Here is a 23282-nt window from a genome sequence, read left to right as displayed (position 1 = left end):
TTGTATATTTACTCTTGGCCAACCTCTGTGGGAAGCTCTGATTGTTTAATTCTTCCAAGAATTCTTGATGGTGTATTATTATTACTACCAGAGGATTAGACAGACTCAGGGAAGTTAAATAATTTGTTCAGGGTCACACAGCTAACAACTGGTCTTAAACAGTTCCAAGGTATTAGAATACTTTAACTCTACCAACTTTTTTTCTGGTAAAACTTTAGCTCTTATCTAATTTCCCAAGGTACACAGTAGAGTAATTACTTAGGCTTGTTATGGACATGTGGTGTCAAGCAGGACCAGGAATTCCTCCTACAACACATCTCACAACAAATGCTAGGAGGAATGAGTGTAATGTTATCTTAATCTACAAGAAGATTGTGAGATTTGTATTATTCTTTTGACGATGGGGAAGATATGACATGCTCAGATGGAAGTGAATATTTATTTCTCTACCTATTCTTTTGCATTTTACATGCTCTAATAAAATGCAAATAACCAAGAATTTAAAAAACAAAAACAAAAACAAAAACAAAAAAAACTCCACATCTGCAGGGCACCTGGGTGGCTCAGTCTGTTAAGCATCTGACTCTTGATTTCAGCTCACGATCTCACAGTTTGTGAGCCTGAGCCCTGCGGCTATGCTGACAGCGCAGAGCTTGCTTGAGATTCTCTCTCTCTCTCTCTCTCTCTCTCTGTCTGCCACTGCCCCCTCTCAAAATAAATAAATAAAACATTTAAAAAACCCCTCCACATCGGATTATAAGAAATTTTAGGACTTTAATTTTGTGTTTCAGTACCAAAAAAGACACTATTCATGCAATGGAGAGACGTTTGAGCTTTGTAGTTGAGTCTTACATTCCCCTGCCTCTTAGTAACAAGGGAAACATTACAGATTTGGAATTACAAAGCTTCATTTTCTTTAAAACGAGAGTAATCAAAATAAATGGCATAATAAAACTCTTATTAGAAATGACAGGATGTATTGCAAATGTCAGCTGGTATCTTTTCTCTAGTTTAACAATTTTCAGCCAACTTGGGCTGAAGTGGTGAAAGGAACATTGGGGGCAGAACATACACAACAGGATGGAAATAACCAAGATTCTCCTCCGGGAGTTAGGAGCCCTTTGTCCTCATGCCTAACATCACTCAGAATTCTTCCAGAAGCAGAACCATCTCTTCCCTTTGTCAACAAAGGCTACCATCTAGAAGGTGGATGGACTTCAAGGAACATTCAATCCTTCTTCTCTGGGTATCTGAGATGTGATTTTAGAGGGTCTAAACTTCTTCATGACTACTTATTACTGACCTTGTAAAATTCTAGAAGACAGAGAAAGTTCAATCAAATCATCATTAGATGACAACTAACAGACGTTTATCATTTTTCTCCCCTAATACAAACTGTTTGACAAATAGCAAATGACAGGAGAGCAGTGTCTGTTTTGTTTTGTTTTGTTTTGTTTTGTTTTGTTTTGTTTGTACATTCTTTTCAGGGCTACCAAATAAGGACATTTTGAACTGCTGAAGCTAATCAAAAGTGTAAGATTTATTTCCTATTTTGTACTTTTTGCAAATGAGTTTGGAAACACAGGAGTATATCCTAAGGAGAAATCAAAAGCCCAGGGCTATCAAGTAGGTATATATAACTTCTCAGGAATGGATTGGTAAGCTGAAAATGAAATGGTGCTTGATGAGAGTGATATCACAAGTGAAAAAAAGCCATCCTCCATGAAAGAATTCCAAGACCTGATCATAGAAACACACTCTTTATGAGTACAATATATATTAATTTACAACCTATTCTAAATACTTCAGTGTGGTAATCTGAAGCTGGTTTGACAAGGATTAACTCGGTTCAAACTCATTGTCAGAAATAAAAGATAGATTTTTAAATTTATTTTTCCTTGTTAAGTGTTCGGGACAAGTGTCCTCTACGTTAAGGTAATCAAGTCCATGGCCCTTAGAGATTTGGGGGATAGACTTATCAAATCCACAAAGAAAACTCTCCTAGAACTAATGGAATGAGATTACCTTTGAATTCTCACCCCAACTTTGAATAGTCACTAATTCCTTTCTTTGCTCTTTTGGTGTTTGCAAAGGGGTTCGCTAAAGCCTGCATTGATATAATTATTGGCTCAGCTTGTTAGAGATCCAGGCCAGATGGCTATGGGTTTCTAAAGTCCTAGTTGCTTGTGGTAGTCTTCCTAGTTTGCCTATAGGGTTTGGGGATCAGCAATTTGAAAGGGCTACAACCTTGTAAAACAGTATTATTCATGGGGGCAGAATGTTCATCAGCGTGACCCAGTGCTAAATACATTCATTATAGGCATTCCTATTCTGCACAATTTGCCACACAGCTCTGGTTTCTGGAGGGGGAAAAAAGACAATGGCTTATAAAATGCTTTTGAATGCCTAAAAAGAAGGAGAGTTCACGCTGGGAGTCCTCTGCTTTCTTTCTTGGAAGGAACCTTCTTAGTGACTTTAGCTGAGCTCTGCTGAGAGTAAGCAAAGTGGAAAAATCAGAAAATTACCTTTTTTATATGTTTCTGGGGGGCAAAATAGAGAGTGGGAGAAAATAAATGGAAAAAAGTGACAGTGAGATTATGCGAAACAGCAAATATGCAAGTGGATGAAGACAGCCGAGGAATAATGCAAGAGGCACACACACACACACACACACACACACACACACACAGAAGAAGAAGAAAGAAAGAAAAAAGCAGCAATAGAGCCGTGATGATAAACTTAAAAGAAATTGTGGAGCAGAAAGAATATCATAAATAATCATATTTTCAAATAAGAATACCCTATCAGTTTCTGTGACCCGGATAAAGCACAAGCCTCCCATGACATTTCCCAGCATTCTGATGCACACACAATGCAATTTTTCAGCTCAGGCATTTTATTCTTCAATGTAAACAAGCTTTGTGTTCTTAAAATACATATCTGAAAAGTGCTTTCATAAATAATGCATATATTATAAAAATTTGACTTGTAAACTACAGGGTCCAGGTCCCCCCCAGTCTACATTGTGAAGGCTCACCATGTATAGAGAAAACCTTTTGGTAGAAACTGGCATGCTAAAGCATGAAATGTCTTTTACTGAAGGCAAATAGGATTTTTTGAAGTACAAGACAAAGAAATATCATAGCCAATTTTGCCCCAACTCAAAGAAAAAAGTGATAGATGGTAGAACTATATCGGTAATTAGTTTCAAATCCTAAGGTGTTCCTTTAAATCTTGCTAATTAAGAGAATTCAAGAGTGGAAAATAGCCCTTTTCTTATCTTCAAAGAATAAAGATGAAAGAAAAACAGAAAATGAAACCTCCTTACTTGTTTTGTTCTTTAAAGCAGAGCCCCAAGAAAATCTGCCTGCGCTCACAGGAGAAAGACCCAAGCATTTACAGAGGGGGAGGGGAAGGGGGCGGTCTGAGAAGCATAATTAGAAGCAAGTTTTCAAATTTTATTAAATTCCTTCACCAACAAAATGCACTTAGAGGTATTTCAAGTTAAACCAGTACTTAAAGACTATGAAAAGCAAGATGATTACATGTTTGCGGAAGAAGAAAGGGCAATTAAGAAAACCAGAACAATTTAAGATGCCAACTAAATAAAGGCGACCAGAAGTTGATTTAAAGTTTTTCTTCTGTAATTTGCTCCCCTTTGTCGTGGCACGCTCAGAGAAAGTGAATGCAGTAGACTGGGAGGAGGAGGGGGGCGTGGGGAGGAGGAAGGGAGGAGCGGAGCGAAGGAGCGGCTCCCATCCTCCTCCCCCAGCCCCCAACCGGCCCTCCTCCCGGCTCTCCCAGCCGCGCCCCCCCCCGCCCTCCCCCCGCCCGCCCCAAGCCCCCGCCTTCCTCCTCGCCGCTCGCTCTCCGCTCTCCCTCTCCACCCTCCACTCTCGGCGACCGCCCTCGCTTTGGGGACACCATCAGCTTTTGATTTGGAAGCACGCTGATTGGCTGGAAACGATTCAACACACGCCGGGCAAGAGAGCTTTGTCTGAGTTGGAGTGAAGTTGTACAGATTTTAGACTGGAGTCAGCAATCACGGGTGTTTAGTCTGCAGCCGCGCGGAGAAAGGGAGAGAGCATCGCTGGAGAAAGATTCACTGCAGCCTCTGCCGGCACCCTGCAATCGATGGATTCCGACAACACAAGGAGGGAAGCGCGGAGGTGACCCTCTTCTGCCTGCGGAGAGGACAAATGCAAGGCTCGGACTCCGCGCAGACAAGAGCTGCGAGTCGTGACACGGTGTGTATAAACCCAAAGTTTGCGAGCTGTTAATTGCTGTGCTGTGTTATTAAGAGACGCTTTCAAGTGGCAAGTACCAAACGTAGCTTAGCTTTAAGTTGCCAAAGGAAGTTGAGGGGAATTGCTTTGCTGTTTTAACTTGGTCTGTGTGAGGAGTCTCCCAAACTGACCGAGGTGCCAAATGAATGCTAAAATGCACTTTAGATTTGTTTTTGCACTCCTGACGGTGTCTTTCAACTGCGATGTGCTGGGCAAGAATTTGAAATACAGGATTTATGAGGAGCAGAGGGTTGGATCAGTGATTGCAAGACTATCAGAGGATGTGGCTGATGTTTTAGTTAAGCTACCTAATCCTTCCACCGTTCGTTTCCGAGCCATGCAAAGGGGGAATTCTCCTCTCCTTGTAGTAAATGAGGATAACGGAGAAATCAGCATAGGGGCTAAAATCGACCGCGAACAACTGTGCCAGAAAAACTTGAACTGCTCCATAGAGTTTGATGTGATCACTCTACCCACCGAGCATCTGCAGCTTTTCCATATTGAAGTCGAAGTGCTGGATATCAATGACAATGCTCCCCAGTTCTCAAGATCTGTCATACCTATTGAGATATCCGAGAGCGCGGCCGTTGGGACGCGCATCCCCCTGGACAGTGCATTTGATCCAGATGTTGGGGAAAATTCCCTCCACACCTACTCTCTCTCTGCCAATGATTTTTTTAGTATTGAGGTTCGCACCAGGACCGATGGAGCCAAGTATGCAGAACTCATAGTGGTCAGAGAGCTGGATCGCGAGCTGAAGTCAAGCTATGAGCTTAAACTCACTGCCTCAGACATGGGGGTGCCTCAGAGGTCTGGCTCATCCATACTAAAAATAAGCATTTCCGACTCCAACGACAACAGCCCTGCTTTTGAGCAGCAGTCTTATGTAATACAACTCTTAGAAAACTCCCCCGTTGGCACTTTGCTCCTTGACCTGAACGCCACAGATCCAGATGAGGGCGCTAATGGGAAAATTGTATATTCCTTCAGCAGTCATGTGTCTCCCAAAATTATAGAGACTTTTAAAATTGACTCAGAAAAAGGACATTTGACTCTTTTCAAGCAAGTGGATTATGAAATCACCAAATCCTATGAGATTGATGTTCAGGCTCAAGATTTGGGCCCAAATTCAATCCCAGCTCACTGCAAAATTATAATCAAGGTTGTGGATGTTAATGACAATAAACCTGAAATCAACATAAACCTCATGTCCCCTGGAAAAGAAGAAATATCTTATATTTTTGAGGGGGATCCCATTGACACATTTGTTGCTTTGGTCAGGGTTCAGGACAAGGATTCTGGGCTGAATGGAGAAATAGTTTGTAAGCTTCACGGACATGGTCACTTTAAACTTCAGAAGACTTATGAAAACAATTATTTAATCTTGACAAATGCCACACTGGATAGAGAAAAGAGATCTGAGTACAGTTTGACTGTAATCGCTGAGGACAAGGGGACACCCAGTCTTTCTTCAGTAAAACATTTTACTGTTCAGATCAATGATATAAATGACAATCCACCCCACTTCCAGAGAAGTCGATATGAATTTGCAATCTCAGAGAATAACTCGCCAGGGGCATATATCACCACCGTTACGGCCACAGATCCTGATCTTGGAGAAAATGGGCAAGTTACATATACCATTTTGGAGAGTTTTATCCTGGGCAGTTCCATAACCACCTATGTCACCATTGACCCATCTAATGGAGCCATCTATGCCCTCAGAATCTTTGATCATGAGGAAGTGAGTCAGATCACTTTCGTGGTTGAAGCAAGAGACGGAGGAAGTCCAAAGCAACTAGTAAGCAATACCACAGTTGTGCTCACCGTCATTGATGAAAATGACAACGTCCCTGTGGTTATAGGGCCTGCTCTGCGCAATAATACTGCAGAAATCTCCATACCCAAAGGGGCTGAAAGTGGCTTTCATGTCACAAGAATAAGGGCAATTGACAGAGACTCTGGTGTGAATGCTGAACTCAGCTGCTCCATAATAGCAGGCAACGAGGAGAATATCTTTTTAATCGATCCACGATCATGTGACATCCATACCAACGTAAGCATGGAATCTGTTTCCTACACCGAGTGGGAGCTCTCAGTCATCATCCAGGACAAAGGCAATCCCCAGCTGCATACCAAAGTCCTTCTGAAGTGTACGATCTTTGAATATGCAGAGTCAGTGACAAGTACAGCAATGACCTCAGTCAGCCAGGCATCTTTGGATGTCTCCATGGTTATAATTATTTCCTTAGGAGCAATTTGTGCAGTGTTGTTGGTTATCATGGTGCTGTTTGCAACGAGGTGTAACCGAGAAAAGAAAGACACTAGATCCTACAACTGCAGGGTAGCAGAATCCACTTACCAGCACCACCCAAAAAGGCCATCCAGGCAGATTCACAAAGGGGACATCACATTGGTGCCTACGATGAATGGCACTCTGCCCATCAGATCTCATCACAGATCGTCTCCATCCTCATCCCCCACCTTGGAAAGAGGGCAGATGGGCAGCCGGCAGAGTCACCACAGTCACCAGTCCCTCAACAGTTTGGTGACAATCTCATCCAACCACGTGCCAGAGAATTTCTCACTAGAACTCACCCATGCCACTCCTGCCGTTGAGGTAAGATCGCACTCTGCACCAACTCACTGACACGGTCAGCTGCTAGTGTGCACAGGTCGTGTATGTGCTAGTTCTTAAGTAAGTGTCTCCTTTAAGCAGTAAACAATACTAACGATATCCGAATTAAATGGGATACAAGGTACATCACCTGTATGTAGCAAGTATGCATAGTTTCGCATGCTGTTCTGTTTTTCTTAAAGAATGGGCTTGCATGTATGATGCATAGTATTGAAAAATAAATGTGAATCTCCCAAATGACTGTCTAATTAGAATACCCTTCCTTCCCACATTAAGATACTGGAAGCCACAAATAAAGGGACTTGTTTCATTCTCACAGTTGTGGCTTCTACTCAGAAAAAAAAAAAAAAAAAAAGCCAAAAAATAACAACAACAGCACCAGCAAAAACCCGAGGCCTCCAGAATCCCATCTGAATGCATGTTGTATTTGTTCAACTTTTGAATTTTTTCTGACCTTATTTTAACTGCATGTGCTAGATTGTTGCATCTTACAATATTTTCCATGTATTTTTTTATAATGGATCTCTTTAACCTGAACTAAAACATAAAGGAGCTCAGTCTATTATTTATAAAGGAGTTCTCTTTCAAAAAAAAAAAAAAAAAAAAAGCAGTGTATGAGATCATTCAAGCCTCTCCGGGATGTATTCAGTTTTGTGTGTGGTGCCTGGCTGCATCGTCTGCCACATTCCAGCATGTGTAAATCTTTAAAACAGAGATAACATGTTCAATTAATCAGGATGAAAAGCAGTGAGCAACTGTTTTTCCTTGCTTAAGCTCGTGAGTGTTAGGGGGTTTGTTTCCAGAAATCAGTTCTGTGTGTTTGGTTTCCAGCAGGTCTCCCAGCTTCTTTCAATGCTTCACCAGGGGCAATATCAACCAAGGCCAAGTTTTCGAGGAAACAAATATTCCAGGAGTTATAGGTATGAATTATCCCCGTTACCTATTGAGTCTCTAATGGCGTGAATGCTAAAGAGTAAAAACCATACTTTCCCTGATTTATCTTTCTAGATATGCCCTCCAAGACATGGACAAATTTAGCTTGAAAGACAGTGGCCGTGGTGACAGTGAAGCAGGGGACAGTGATTATGATTTGGGGCGAGATTCACCAATAGACAGGCTGCTGGGTGAAGGATTCAGTGACCTGTTCCTTACAGATGGAAGAATTCCAGCAGGTAAGAGGCTGGTGATAGATGATGAATTCTTACTTTCAGATCTGCTACACCCATGGAGTGCACAGTTTCTCCCATGCTTACATTTTTCTTTGTCCTTTGCACTGAAGTGTCTGTCATCTGTACACTATTAGCATTGAACATGACCTGGAGCCCCTCAGAATTATTTTCTTAAACTTCAGACACGGCAGTTGGTGGAGGAGGGGTAAGCATGAGAGCGGAGCAGGACAAGAAGGAAGGAGTGGGGAGAGGGGGATAGAGAGCCACACTATTTCTTTCCTCTCCCTGCCCCATCCAGTGCTGCCACAGGATACTCTTGAGCAACTCTATGAAATTACTGGGTGGTTGTTGTTATTCAAATGGCCTGTTTTGGTGCATGGTGGTGAACTGGGCTATAATTTGGAAGACACAAATTTCCTGTGATGGGAACCCACTCACAGAATCAGAGATTAAAATACACTAGGGAATGGTACATTTCAATCACCAAAAATAGGACAAAGAATGCAGCTTTGTAGGTGGGAAGCACAGAATATTTTTGCCACCGTTCATTTCCTATCCGCACGGTAGTTGAAGAGGCACACGCGTTTACAAGGGAAATGTTAAGTCTGTAGCCAGATGGAGGAGACCCTGGGAAGTTAAAAGCCACGTTTTCCGTAGAGTCCCCCCTCTCTGACTGTGCAGTAGAACCTGTCTGAACCAACTGGGTAAACACTGATTACATCACTGCAGCAACCCCGTTACCAGAGACTGTAATATTCAATCGACTCTTAGGAACACATAAAAACGTCGCCCTGGCTACTTACATTCCTAAACTCCACTGAATCTGATCAGCTGAGTGTCAATCAAGTGCCTGCCATTTGATAAATTAAAGAAAGGCAGAGCAAAACTACTTGCTGTCTGAGTTCCATCCAGTATCTATTTTCTAAATATAGAAAAGTAAGAGAGTTTTGGAACGAGTTGTGAGGGGGCTTCAGAGAGCTACAGAAATGCAGGCGAAATCACTGCGTAGAAAGTCCTAGTGGTAGTGGTAGTTGTTGCCACCAAGAGTGACCACCAATGTCCCCGTGCTTACCTGGGGCCCCTGAGGACTTCTGTACCTGCATCCTGTCTCCTAAGGCTTCCGCACAGGAATGTGGAGTGGGGTCGTGACAAGAGTAGTGCTCCTTTTTTTTTTTTTTTTTAATTTGAAAACTGAAGCTTATAAAGGTTAAAAAATGTATCCCAAATCAGGCAGTTTGTACATGGTAGAGGTGAGATTTGAACCAATCCCATACTCTTAAATACCAACCTATTAAGAGTAATGAAGCAACAGGTTTTTAAAAAATAAGTTTAGTAATGGATTTGTTCCTATATTCTGAAGTCTAACTGTCCTCTACGAAGTGATTAAATGCTGCCTATTTCATTATGCTATTACAGTCATAGATATCGTATCTGTGGCAGGATGAGTGTGTGCAAAGGACTTCTGCTGGCATTAGGGCTACAATGTACATAAGAACCAATATTTGCACAGTGGTGTCTTTGTTTCTTTGTTTTATTCAGAGACTCCCTATTTCAAGGAAGAAAATAAATCTCTGAAAATCCAGTGGGATACATGCAGCCTCAGAAAACTTGCTCAAAGAGAATCAGTTTTATTATTTTTACCAATGAAAGGAAAGGGCTGGCTGGCTAAATTTCTATGGTTCTATGATGTTGATGGAACCCTAATTTTGAATATTGGTCCTCAATGTTGAATAATGTGATTTCTCAAATGAAAAGTAGTACAGTGGGCATAACATCAGTATTTCATTATGTAAGTTCTTTTTAAATTGTGTGAAACCTATTCATTTAAATTAAAAAAAATTATTTATTTGAGAGAGAGAGAGAGAGAGACAGAGAGACAGAGTGTGAGTGGGGGAGGGGCAAAGAGAGGGAGACACAGAATCTGAAGCAGTCTCTAGGCCCAATGTGGGGCTCGAACCCACAAACCGTGGGATAATGACCTGAGCCGAAGTCAGAAACTTACCCGATGGACCTCCCCCCACACCAGGCGCCCCTGAAATTATAATTTATTGATACAGCTAAAAGGAAAATACCTTTCCCTATTGAGATAACTTTTCTATTTGTGGGCCTAAATGATATCTAAAGTCCTTTTTAATTCTGAAATTGTATAATTATATTAGCTGACCTGTTTTAGAAAAAGGCAGGACTTCTCTTTCATTCTTTCAAAGTTACCAACATCAGACATGTTCATGGCAGGAGAATTATCTAATGCTTGCATTAAAAAAATAAAATAAAAATGCATGCTAATAAAGACATTGAGGAAACAATGGGTAGATATACAGTCTAGGTAATAGTGAGTCTTATTTAGTGAGTGGCTTTAGGCTCCTTCTAAGTTAACATTTCGTTCAAAGTTAGGAGTTTTGCTCTTATATTATCAACAATGATACCGCTCAATATACAGACAACCCTTTCAAAACATTCCATATTTGCACAGTTATACTTACTCTGGGTGTGTGATGGGAGAGTTATATTGCTGGTGTATGATGTTGTTTCACTGTAGATACATTTCTTTCTTACTATCTACCTGCCTCCATGTGGAGAAAGCATTCAGGTGGCATAGAGCACCAGGATATTCCCAGTGACTTATAAAATATTTTAAGCTTTCTTCATGTCTGGCTGGTGTAGAAAGTTACATGTATACTGAGTATCTGTGCAGAGCTACTTTAATTATGACCATCCTTCTGATGATACTTCACCCATTTTCTGGTTTATTATTCTTTCTGGCAGCTCATGCTTTGTAAACTTATATTCCCAGGAAACAGGCCAAGTAGGAAAAAAAAAAAAAATGTAAGTCCACATCTGAATGCCATTAACAGAAATCAGTGCAGTTTTCAAAAGCATGTGTATTTTTAGGACTTAAGTGTCTTATTCCAACTGGTTTTCTGCATTAAACTGTGATCAAATATAGATTATGTTATGTTGCATTGCCTGCCAACAAGGTCATTTCTGGTCATTCATTCTATTAATTCCCACAGAAATATCCTGCATTCTGAGCAGTAAAATCAGCAAGCATTCTTGTCCGTTAGCTCATGTTTGTCAACATGCTTTCTTCCTTACTCATTCAACTTTGAGCTACAGTGCAAAATCTTGAACTACTTGCAGAATCTCCATTTTTCCAATGTCTTAGCGGCACCAGCGTGATTTATAAAGGCCTTTTGATTTTGTTTCTTGTGAAACTCCTTTCCCAAGCTCATTCCACTTTTCATTAATCTGCCATTGGTGATTACTTTACTCCGACATTTCTCTTTAATTCCAAGTTCTGTCCATCGTCATGGCTGGTATCCGGGTCCTGGCTATTCTTCCAGGGCCCGTTTACTGGCCCAGCGTACAAGCTGAGGTTCACTCTCTAGCACCTCCTCCCTTTGTCAAATATTTCTTTTATGCAGCTTGAACAACTTTTTCAGAACATTTTAATTTAAAGTTTTTTTGGCTTAAAATCAGTTATTGACTTTTGTTGCCCAGCAACACCTAATAAAACTACTTCCCTTGGCATTCCAAGGCCAATAAAATCCACTCCTAACTTATTAACTCTCATTTTGGGCTGTTTCGTATCTTTTGCAATAGTCGGAACCATCTTTCCACGTCAATCCTTTGTTCATGTTGCCTTTCTACCTGGAAAAAAAAAAAAAAACTGGCTTCTCTTCACTGTGTCTATCTGAATCCTGTTCATCTCTCACAGTTTGTGTCTTTAACTACTTTAGTCTCCGCTTTGCCTCTTTTTTTCCTTTTCTTGACATGCCTTTAGCATCATATAGGCTGGCACTTAAACTGGGCATCTGGAGCCTCATTTGTTACACTAGACTCAGAACTAGATCTGAAACCATTTGAGGACAAGGATCTATCATGGCACTCCACATATGGCAGGCTCTGAATAGATAACTGATTGGTTATGCAGTAACTCATGACTTGATGGAAGTTCGGCACATACTTTTCGTTTCTTCTTCTTACGTCGAGTCCTACCGAAAAAGTATAGTAAGTCACAAAATTGAAAGTCATATAGTGGGAAAGAAGAGTTGTCTGCTCCCTCAAGCCTTCCCCTTCCGAGGGGAAATGTAACCACCTGGCAGGTGTCAAGGAGAGACAGAAAGATTAGCCACATGCGCCACTTGCCAATAAGTTCTGACTTACTGGGTGTGGTATGAGACCTCTGTGGCTCTGAATTATATGTACACTGAGAATGTTTTTAAATAGTTGGGTCTCCAGGGAAAAGGTTGAGCATATCACTGAAACAGAAATGATCTATTCTGTGCCACTACCTTCTTATCTCTATTTTTGCCAGTATTCTCTCTATTAGCCTGTCTTCTTCAATTTTTCCTATTTTCTGAATTTAAAAAAAATTATGTTAATTTATTATTTAATACTCAGGGTTCCATTTATTTATTGTGAAGTTATAAAATGGCATTCCCTGTTATAAAAAATTCCTGTAAACAAAATTACCTGTGGATATATACCATCATTTGAATCATCCAGATTGTATTTTTGGTTGCATGTTCATTATATTCGGGTCTCTAGAAAGTTGATCATACTCGGGATTCTTAGAAGCCTATGTAATTTTTCCGTTTTCCCCCACTGTCATTAAATATTAAAAGAAAACAAAGCCAATCAAATAATCAAAAAATTAAGTCCTTCCCACAGGGTCAAAGGCCGGAAAACAAATGAAAGGTATTATCAGACCTGTTTCCGGTCCTTCCAACAGGATGCGTGTAAGACAAGAGAGACGGATCTCCTTTCCATTTTCAGAGACCCGGGGAATTAGGGAAAAAACTTCATTACCACTTTGATAGCTATTTCACTGCTGAGAAAACCTCAGTGCTATTAAGGCATTCCAGTTACTTTCAACTCCTTTTGGTTTTGTCCACATAAATGATGAACAATAGTAATTATTTCCCAGCAGTAAAAATGCATGCCGTCAGTAAATCTAAACATGCTTTTCTTCTTAAATCATCCATCTTTATTTAAATTTAAATAGGAAATGATATGCTAAAAGAGTGTGCTTTCTTCATGGCAAAATCACACAAGGATTCTGGGTGTTTGCCCTTCCTTTAACCCATAGTTAGTTCTGCTGTTTCTGCATTTTTTCTACTTTCTGTGTATTTCTAGTTTTCCTACCAATCAGACCCTTTTCTCCTTCAGAACACTTGTTCTCGATTTTGTTCCACAGATTATCCCTTCTCCGTTAAGGAATGAGGTCCAGAATTGATGAGGTATAAAACCAAATTATCTCGAAGGTTTAGTGGTGAAGGGGAGGGACTTCCACCCCTTTTAACAAAGTCCTTTATTTCTCTTTTTTTTCTGAGAGGAAACATTTACTCTTCGCCTTTCTTTTTCTGCATATTAATCTTTTTTAAAATTTTATTTTACTGCATAAGAACACTTAACATGAGACGTACCCTCTTAAAAATGTTTAATTGTAGAATACAGCATTCTTAACTATAGGTACAATGTTGTATAGCAGATCTCTAGAACTTTTTCATTATGGTCAACCAAAACTTTATGCCCATTGTTTGGCAGTTCCCCATTTTCTCACCCCCCTGCACATGCACCTTTTAGCAAACACCATTTCACTCTTGGATTCTATATATTTGTTCATTTTAGACACCTTATATACATGGAATCATGCCATATTTGTCCTATGGCTGGTTTATTTCACTAAGTAGAATGTCCTCAAGGTTCATCCATGTTGTCACATATTGTAGAATTTCCGTCTTTTTTTAAGGCTCAATGATATTCCACTGTATGCAAATACTGTGTTTTCTTTATCCATTCATCTGCTGGTAGGCATTCGGGTTGTCTTCCCACCTTGGCTATTGTGAATAGTGCTGCGGTGAACAAGGGAGTGTTAATAGCTCTTTGAGATCCTGAATTCAATTCTTTTGGATAAGTATCCAGAAGTGGGTCTGCTGGATAATATGATAGTTATCCTTGTAATTTTTTGAAGAACTTCCACATTGTTTTTCATAGTGACTGCACCATTTTGTGTTCTTAGCAATAGTGGACAGGTATTCGAATTTCTCCACATCCTTGCCAATACTTGTTATTATTTTTTTTTGTAGTAGTTATCCTGACAGATTTGAAGTGATATTTCATTGTGGTTTGGATTTGCATTTCCCTGATGATTAGAAAATACATAGTGCATTCTTATTCTATGCAGACATTTTACCTGGTGCTAGGGATACAACAATAAACACAAGAGACTACTTGCTTCTCCTGATAAGGGCTTTGACATTGTTCAAGTGTCATCCTTTTTAGCAATAATTTGGGAAGAAGAGAAACCTTGCTTAAATAGCCAGATCTAAAGAATAAGCTCTGACTAGATAGCTAAGGTTGATTATCAATCCAGTTTCGTTCAAATGTAAGATAATTACTTTGCATTTTCTGCATTGTCACTTGCTCTAAAGCAAAATCATGATGCCGAAGAGACATAATTGTCACTGAAAGAGATAAATGATTTGTGAAGTATGTTTTACATTTCTGCATCCTTCATCGTTCCTATTATTGTAGTTTAGTTATTGCACTTATCAACGTAGACATTTTTCTCCTCTTTATTTTCTGCTTTTCTAATAGCATTTATTATTTGCATTCCTTCATTATTATTATTGTAGTTTAGTTATTGTCTTTGCCAAATTTAGAAATTTTCTCCTCTTTATTTTCTGCTTTTATAATATCATCTATTATTTTCTATGAGCGTGGCCACTCAAATTCCAATCAGACATTGAAACAACTGGAAGAGCTAACCAATGGATTTTGTATATTCTTCAGTTTTGATGACTCTTCCATCTATTTGATTTCCAAACCTTTAAAAGAAGACTTCTGAATAGAGTAACTATAGGTGTCCAGTAGTTGAGGACAATTTGCACTGCTATTTTAAGTAACAAATCAATAAATAATCCAAAATACCTTTGAGAGAATTTACTAAGTATAATGACCTGATAGCTTGTTATATTCCCAATGCCTCCATTAAAAGTAAAGTTGGTCAGATAGACCCCAATATCCAGAAGGCTACTCATAGGTATTACTCAGAAATTAATCTGGTGGCATTCTAAAATCACAGATTTCACCGTACAGCTCTGGGGATTTTAGAATTTATGTCCAGCAAATATCCCACCACCCATACATTTGCTCCTTTTCAGTCATCCTCATGTGTAAGCTATAAATCCATTTCCTCATTACTTGAGTAGCAGAAATAATATTCCTGAGAAGTCTGTGAGTCATAATCTTCCTTTTGTTCTTTGATAAACAGGGGGGAATAAAAGAGGTCCATTTAACTGATACTCAGATTAAAGCCATAACTGTAGTCCATTTAATGTGTAAAATAACGGGTATCATCAAACTGTGTCCTATTTTTTTTAAGACTAAACTTGCATTCTTTTCTACCATTTTGAGATATGCTAAGCATGACGATGAATCCCTGTTGTCTTCCTTGAGTGTAGCTATGAGGCTTTGCACGGAGGAGTGCAGGGTCCTGGGACACTCTGACCAGTGCTGGATGCCGCCTCTGCCCTCGCCGTCCTCTGACTATAGGAGTAACATGTTCATCCCGGGGGAAGAATTCCCAGCACAACCCCAGCAGCAGCACCCCCATCAGAGTCTTGAGGACGACGCCCAGCCTGCAGATTCTGGTGAGAAGAAGAAGAGTTTCTCCACCTTTGGGAAGGACTCCCCAAACGAGGAGGACTCCGGGGACACCAGCACGTCCTCTCTGCTCTCGGAAATGAGCAGCGTGTTCCAGCGCCTCCTACCCCCTTCCCTGGACACCTGCTCCGAGTGTCCCGAGGTGGATCGCTCCAACTCTCTGGAACGGCGGAAGGCGCCTTTGCCAGCCAAGACTGCGGGTTACCCGCAAGGCGTGGCAGCCTGGGCAGCTAGTACACATTTTCAGAATCCCGCCAACAACTCGGGGCCCGCACTTGGAACTCACTCCAGTGTGCAGCCTTCTTCCAAGTGGCTGCCGGCCATGGAGGAGATCCCCGAAAACTATGAAGAAGATGATTTTGATAATGTGCTCAACCATCTCAACGACGGGAAACACGAACTCATGGATGCCAGCGAGCTGGTGGCGGAGATTAACAAACTGCTTCAAGACGTTCGCCAGAGCTAGGAGATGCTAGCGAAGCCTTCTTGTTTCCGTGTGTGTGGAAATCGGGGACAGAGAAAACCCTGAGAGAACTGGCATTGCCAAATAGTTGCATTTATCATAAATGTGTCTGTGTATATTGAATATTGAATACTGTATTTTCGTATGTACACGATGCAAGTGTGATTATTTTAATCTGTATTTTAAAAATACATTTGTACCTTATATTTATGTGTAATTTAACAGACAAATTTTATTTTTTTACTCCCATGACAAACATGTCTTTCCTAATCATGTAGAAAGTAGCCACTGTTCAAATAGGATATAGTCTTCGACCACAAAGTGTAAAAGCACTGTGTAGATGAGTTCTGTTGGGGGAAGAATTTGCTGTTGCTGTACGAACAACCCCACTGAAGCATTATGCAATTCTTAGTTTCATTAAGTGATCCAGTTTCTTTTTTCGATACTTTTTAAAAAAATGAAGCATCAATGACAACGTCAAGCCACTTAATTATTATTTTTACTGCTCTCTGCTAGTTCTGATGGTTCAATTTCAGCAAAATTGAGACATGGGGTGAAATTTCATTTCAGGACTATGAAGTGTCTTTCACAGACCATGATGAAAAAAATAGGGCTAGAGTCAATGCTTTCCAACGCCCCCCCCCCCAGGCCCCTACTGTTCCAAGGCATCACACTGGCCTATACTCGAGAATATTTCTCCTGAAGTATTAGTGTCTATTTGTAACCAAGGGAAACAATGAATTTCATTCCATCCTTGTAACAGTAGACACGCTCCAAGAAAATGGATTCTGTCCTTTAAATGGGTAACGGTATGTATTCTAACAGCCTAAAGTATTTGTGGACAAAGACCATGGTGTCAGTGTCCCTCCTAGGGTAGTAAATGGAATTGATTTATTCTGAAACTGTTTTGTTTGAATCTTCCCCTGTCCTCTCACGATACTTGAACATTTTTATGTTTTGCAATGTTTTTGCTATAACTATTCACTTTTAGCTTTTGTCTCCAGTGCATGATCTCATATTTTTGCTTTTATTTTTAGTATAAGAACGTTTTTTAAAATTATGATTTTGTTATTGCAATTCTTTTGTATCTGTTGTGTGACGAACGACAAATTCTTTAATTATTGTGCTGTTATCTCTCTGTGTGGAATGCCTTGGTAAAGGAGATCGTTATTATGACTGTTCTCATTTATGACCAAGCTTCTGTTAATGTTATTTCTATGAATACACTATCTTGATTGTACTCTCCAGAAAATTTTGCTGTCAATGGAAATAAAAGGAAAATTAAAGTAAAGCTTAAGAACTGTCCATAAATCAGAACCCTGTTCCTACATATACGTTCAAAAGTTTTGCATGAGGCGTGTCCTTCATGAGAAGGTAATTCAGTGTTGAGTTTTGAATGATAAAGAGGGAACATTCAGCTTGGTGAAAAAGAGAAATGCAATGGAAAAGGAATGATTTGAGACCTGTGATGGGAATGAAAGTCGTCTACCATTTTCCCAGTAGATTAAAATATTTAAATGCATTTGAAGCATAAAGAAAAAAAGAATAATCAAATAGTAACTACATGAACATTTTTCAAATGAAAAAAAAATTTCTCTGAACATTTTGTATTAAGTTGAATCCAAAAAAAAAAAAAATGTACCTTCCAATGTTTCCAAGAGGTGAAAATATTATCCTCCTTGGTTTACTAGCAGGGAATTGAAATACGAAGAAAGTTAAATAGCCTAAAAGAGGCTAAACTCAGATATTTTAAATCTCAAATGGGTACCACATCAAATACATGTATTATGTCTTTGAAAGGCACATTTTCCTTTATAGGAGGGATTGAGGTTACCAGGGAAATTTCAGTTTATTTTTCAGTAGATTACATACACAAATGCTAACCACATTTAAAAACATTCTTTTTTTCAAATTCACTTCCTTTCAGTATGTATTATCCTTAAGATTTCCATAACTTCAGTGTTCTTAATTTAAAGCAGCAATAGTCATTTAGGAAGCAGAGGTGGAAATCAATGTTTAAATAACGTGAAGTAAATAAAATGCAATATTATATTAAACACAAAACCTTTGTATATTGTCTGTATAGTAAGCATTCCGTGTTTCAGACTCCTTGTTTCTCCAGTCTTCTCCACCTACTATGGCTTTCCAGATCCACAGGCTATTAGTGCAAGATTGTCGCTTTTCACTCCTGTTCCCTTTACAGGTAATATAATCTCAGTGAAAGCACGCTTGTCTGGTGCTATCATAACAATTTAACCTCTCAAGTTTGTATTTCCTCCTCTTTGGTACCATGCCTCTCTTCAGACTGAAGCAACCAAAAGCACTTAAACCAAGGAGGTTCTTTTATCCAATCATGAGTGTTTAATCCCTTTGGCCCCATTTGATTCCTTTAAATGTTCTTCAGTGATAATCTTCTATTAGTGGAATCATCTTCCAAAATTCTCTTTCAACACTAAATCTGTTGCTTAATAAATCTTCCTTTTAAACACTTGTTTATAGGATGATTAGAACTGGCTCTTTCCAAATTCTTACAGGTTATTCACATTGTTACTCATTTATCATTTACTTCTTTCTTGGTATGTAGCAGAGGAGATTTATAACTGTATTGGTCATTCAAATTATTTCTCTTCCTGTCACACATGTATCAAATTTGCCACTTACCAGTAGATAAATATTCAGGCAAAAGAGATGGTTAAGTTATTCTAATTGGAGTGACTGAAGAAGTCTCATTTGTGAAAGTCAGTTTAGCATCCTTGTTTCTTTCTTTTGGTACCTACTAAAACGTCAGAACGTACTCAAAGCTGAGTTTGGGTACTGACACATTACAATTCAAACTGTTGGGAGTCTATTTAAAAATTAGTTGTGTGGGTTAAAACGTACTGCCTGACATAGTAACTTCCAATCGTACGTGAACTCATAAAATTGGTCCACCACATTTCAGGCAATTTGCCAAACCATCAGAAAGGTTTTGATGTTCCGTTGGAATTTAATATGTCTTGAATGTATCATCACAGTATCAAAGATTGGGGATGTGCTCAACTCTGAGAGGCAATAGATATTGCTGTGTAAAATTAAATTCCAACCATATGAAAGTCTTAAAGATTTATGTTGAGTTTTAAAAAGAATAAAGACAGTATAGGCATTTTTAAAGACCCAGAGTATTAACTTCCTTAATTGCAGTTTAGATTCCTAGAACAAAGCTATCTTATATTTAAGAAGCTGTCTTATATATTGTGAAAATATTAGTTGCCTTACTGATTGTAATCATTTTTAATGTATTAGGATGTCTCTAACTGTGAATGATGGAAACAATTGAATGTGGTTAAAGTTTTAATTTGAGAAATTAAGCTGTATGAGCCATTCATCTCATTCAGTTTTGTTCCCAGTACAAATAATAAGTCACTTTTTTAAAATAAGTACATGATATCTAAAGTTCTACATTGCAACTGAAACTGCCCAAGTCGAGGTTCAGTGCTCACCTGTGTAAGTGGAGTCACAGTCAAGTATGAACATTCTGTATACACAATCTGTACACGACATGAAGTATATACAATCTGTATACCAGAAATAATAGGGCCTTTAATACACTCCAAACCAAAACAAAAATACTGACTAGGAAGATACTGTATAACAGCTCTGAAAGTGATTGTATATGCTTCTCATTAATTTATATTTTTGTTATATGCTAACCTATAGAACTTGTGGAACTGTTAAAAGAATTTTATGAGGAGCTGGCATTGCAAAATTGCTGCCAAAATTTACATACTTCTTGACTTTTAAAATTGCAATAACATCCGACTCTGGCACTTTAAAATAATAGTTTTCTATTTCCTTTTATGACTTCTGCAAGTTGCTCCTAATTCTTGTTTGCTTTTTCAGATTTTATCTTTTCAATTTATTTATTTTATGGTACTCTTCCTTGATAATTCATCCTACTGTCCGCATTTTATAGCAACCTTCTCCAAATTTTTGCATGTATATAGTTTTTTATATAATCACTTAGATTTTATCATTTTTCCACATATTTTCTTTGTTGTTAATACGATCGGGGTCATATTTTTGAGATATGAAACTAATACCTTCCATTCTCAATAAAGCTCGCTCCTTTGATTCACTGGTTTAATGGAAGGGTAAATGTATGCAATTAAGAACAAAGGGTCATTTCTGTTGTTCTTTTTTAAATTAATGTTTTTGAGTGTCTAGGGAGACATAGTGTAGAAAACAATTTGTTGAGGGAGGAACTTTTTTTCTTAAAAATAAAACACTTCTCTCTGTATTAAGGATTGGGCTAGGAAAGATAAGCTTGGAATTTTAGTATAAGTCAAAGTTAAGTGCAAGGAAATACATGTTAAAGTAAAAAAGGTTGATTACCACAGAAGAGAAAGACAACTTAGGCAATTGTTGACAGCATAGACTCTAAAGGTGAATAAATTCAGAAGGGTAACATCTCAAATGTTAGTATCTTCTTTATTCTCACCTCCCATGATCTTTAGAAGAAACTGTACTACAAAAACACTACTTTTGGAGAAGATGTTTCTCCTCTCCCCGACTTTCCCTGCATAGGCGTACAGACATGGAAAATCTAGTGCCAAGGTGTTTGTGCCTCTGGCATAGCATCTCTCCTCCTCACTGCCTGTGGATGGCCTGTAGAAAATGCAAATTTTCTTTCTTGTCCAAATGGGGGAGGGGCTGATAGTATAAACTACTACGTTACAAAGTGCTTTTATCTAAATGAAGGAAAGCTTTCTAAAAAGCCCAGGTACATTCTTGTTTTATTAACAGGTACAATCTGTAGCTTAAAATAACTAACCACAAAATATTCTAGACAGAAGAAGCATAGACTTCTTTGGACGTACATCTTTGGGTTAGCCAGTTTTAGGTTCCAAACAATCTACACAACTTCCAGGAAATCTTGTTACATGAGATACAGCATCCAAAAAAATGCAATGAAGAATATTTTGTGAATTCTAACCAGAAAAATATTTTGCCATTCCCTGACTTGCGATTTGGATCTCTTCTGCAAACTCATGCCTGGAGGCTGTCTGTGTGGATTGCATGAACTCCCTCTACAGAATTTTGTTAATTGCTGAGTGTAGGGTGGCAAATATGCAAGACCACCTGACAACAAGGGTCATTGTAGGAAAAGTCTACAAAGGATCAACCACGATAACTGACTTCGATCTTCACTGCATTTTCTTTCTCTTTTTCCTCCTCACTTTCTCCTTGGATGGCAACTGAGTAGAGGGTCAGCGTATAAATCATTCCTTTAATCAGCAAGTATTCATTGTGTACTTATGATGGATCAGACACTGTGTTAGGGGTTTGAAATATGATCATGAATAAAACAGAGAAAGAGAGAGAGATGGAAACTGCTGTACATCTATTAGGGTGGCCAAAATCCAGAATATTGACAATACAAACTGCTGGCAGGGATGTGGAGCTACAGGAGCTCTTTATACACCACTGATGAGAATGCAAAATGGTGCAGCCACTTTGGAAGAGAGTTTGGAGATTTGAAAAAACAAAAAACAAAAAACAAAAAAAAAACCCCCATATTTGTACCTTATGATCCAGCAATCATGCTTCTTGGTTTTTACACCAGGGATTTAAAAAAACAGGTCCACACAAAAACATGCACAAAGATGTTTATAATAGCTTTAGGGGCACCTGGCTGGCTCGGTCAGTTAAACCTCTGACTTCAGAGTCATGAAGATCATGTCATGATCTCGCGGCCCATGAGTTTGCACCCCTCATCAGGCTCTGTGCTGACAGCTCAAAGCCTGGAGCCTGCTTCAGATTCTGTGTCTCCCTCTCTCTCTCCCCCTCCCCTGCTCATGCTCTCCCTCTCTCTTTCTCAAAAATAAACATTAATTTTTTTAATGTTAAATGGCTACAGCCATTTATTTTAAAAAACGGCTTTATTCATAGTGGACAATAGTTAAAAACAACTAAAGTGTCTTTCAGTCAGTGAATGAATAAACATATACCGTGCGCCATCTAGACAGTGGGATATTATTTAGCACTAAAGGAAAGGTGCTATCAAGCCCCAGAAGGACATGGAGGAATCTTAAATGCATATAATTAAGTGAAAGAAGCCAGTCTGGAAAGGCTACAGACTGTATGATTCCAGCTGCAGGACATTCTGGAAATGGCAAAATAATGACGAAAATAAAAAGATCAGTAGTCGTCAGAGATCGGGTGGGGTGGAGAGAGGGATGAACAGGCAGAGCACAGAGAATTTTTAGGGCAGTGAAAATCCTACTCTGCGTGATACCTAATGATGCACATAGGTCATTACACATTTGTCCAGATCCTTAGAATGTAAACCACAGAGAGTCAGCAATAATGTAAACAATAGGCTGTGGGTAATTATGATGTGTCAGTCTGGGTTCATCAACTGCAACAAATGTACCACTCTGGTGAAGGATATTACTAATGGGGGAGGTTTTGCATGTATGAGTTCAAGGTGTGTATGGGAAATCTCTGTTCTTTCCTCTCATTGTTGCTGTCAATCTAAAATTGCTCTAAAATAATCAAGTCTTGAAGAGAGGGAGGGAGAGAGAGAGGGAGATATATGAGGAGCAGAGCTGATACTCCACATCCAGCCAATAAGCAAGAGGGCAGGAAATGACCAGAGGGTCAGCTTTGTTTACCTGTACATCTCTGGTGCCTAAAACAGGGCCTGGCCCATTACAGATGCTCCATAAATATGCTCTGAATGCATGGTTGGTTGTATGTTTCTTCTGAACCCAAATGCTACCCAGAGAGAAGGACTGAAAAAATATTGCATTAGATTACCCCCAAATACTTAAGCATTAAGCCTCAAAGAACTTAGCATCAAATAAAATAAAATCTGGTGTTTCCTGCCAGCAGCAGAAACTGGAAATCAAGAAAAATTGACACCACATATGACTGTCTATGCTTAGTTTGCACTTTTCTTAAGCACCACTTAGACACTTTGGAATATTTTGCCCTTTCCTTGGGCATTTTTTTTCTAGATCAGGCGGTACAGTCAAAAGCCCAAAGCTGATGTTCCAGAACTACATCTTTCTGGC

General features: G+C 39.1%; 1 protein-coding gene across 1 annotated transcript; it reads left to right on the top strand.

The window, feature by feature from the left end:
• Positions 1 to 4428: 4428 nt before the first annotated feature.
• PCDH18 (protocadherin 18) lies at positions 4429 to 16280 on the top strand. The gene is made up of 4 exons (XM_047090381.1): positions 4429 to 6906; positions 7756 to 7844; positions 7933 to 8096; positions 15563 to 16280. The coding sequence occupies exons 1-4, from the start codon at positions 4429 to 4431 to the stop codon at positions 16228 to 16230; spliced, it is 3399 nt and encodes a 1132-aa protein (XP_046946337.1). The 3' UTR covers positions 16231 to 16280.
• Positions 16281 to 23282: the final 7002 nt, after the last annotated feature.

This window comes from Lynx rufus, unplaced genomic scaffold, assembly GCF_022079265.1.
Source record: "Lynx rufus isolate CCGP_SWC_20201006 ecotype Redwood Valley unplaced genomic scaffold, mLynRuf1.p SCAF_3, whole genome shotgun sequence".
In the NCBI taxonomy this organism is placed as follows: Eukaryota; Metazoa; Chordata; class Mammalia; order Carnivora; family Felidae; genus Lynx; species Lynx rufus.
This window is presented reverse-complemented; position numbering and strand designations above follow the sequence as displayed.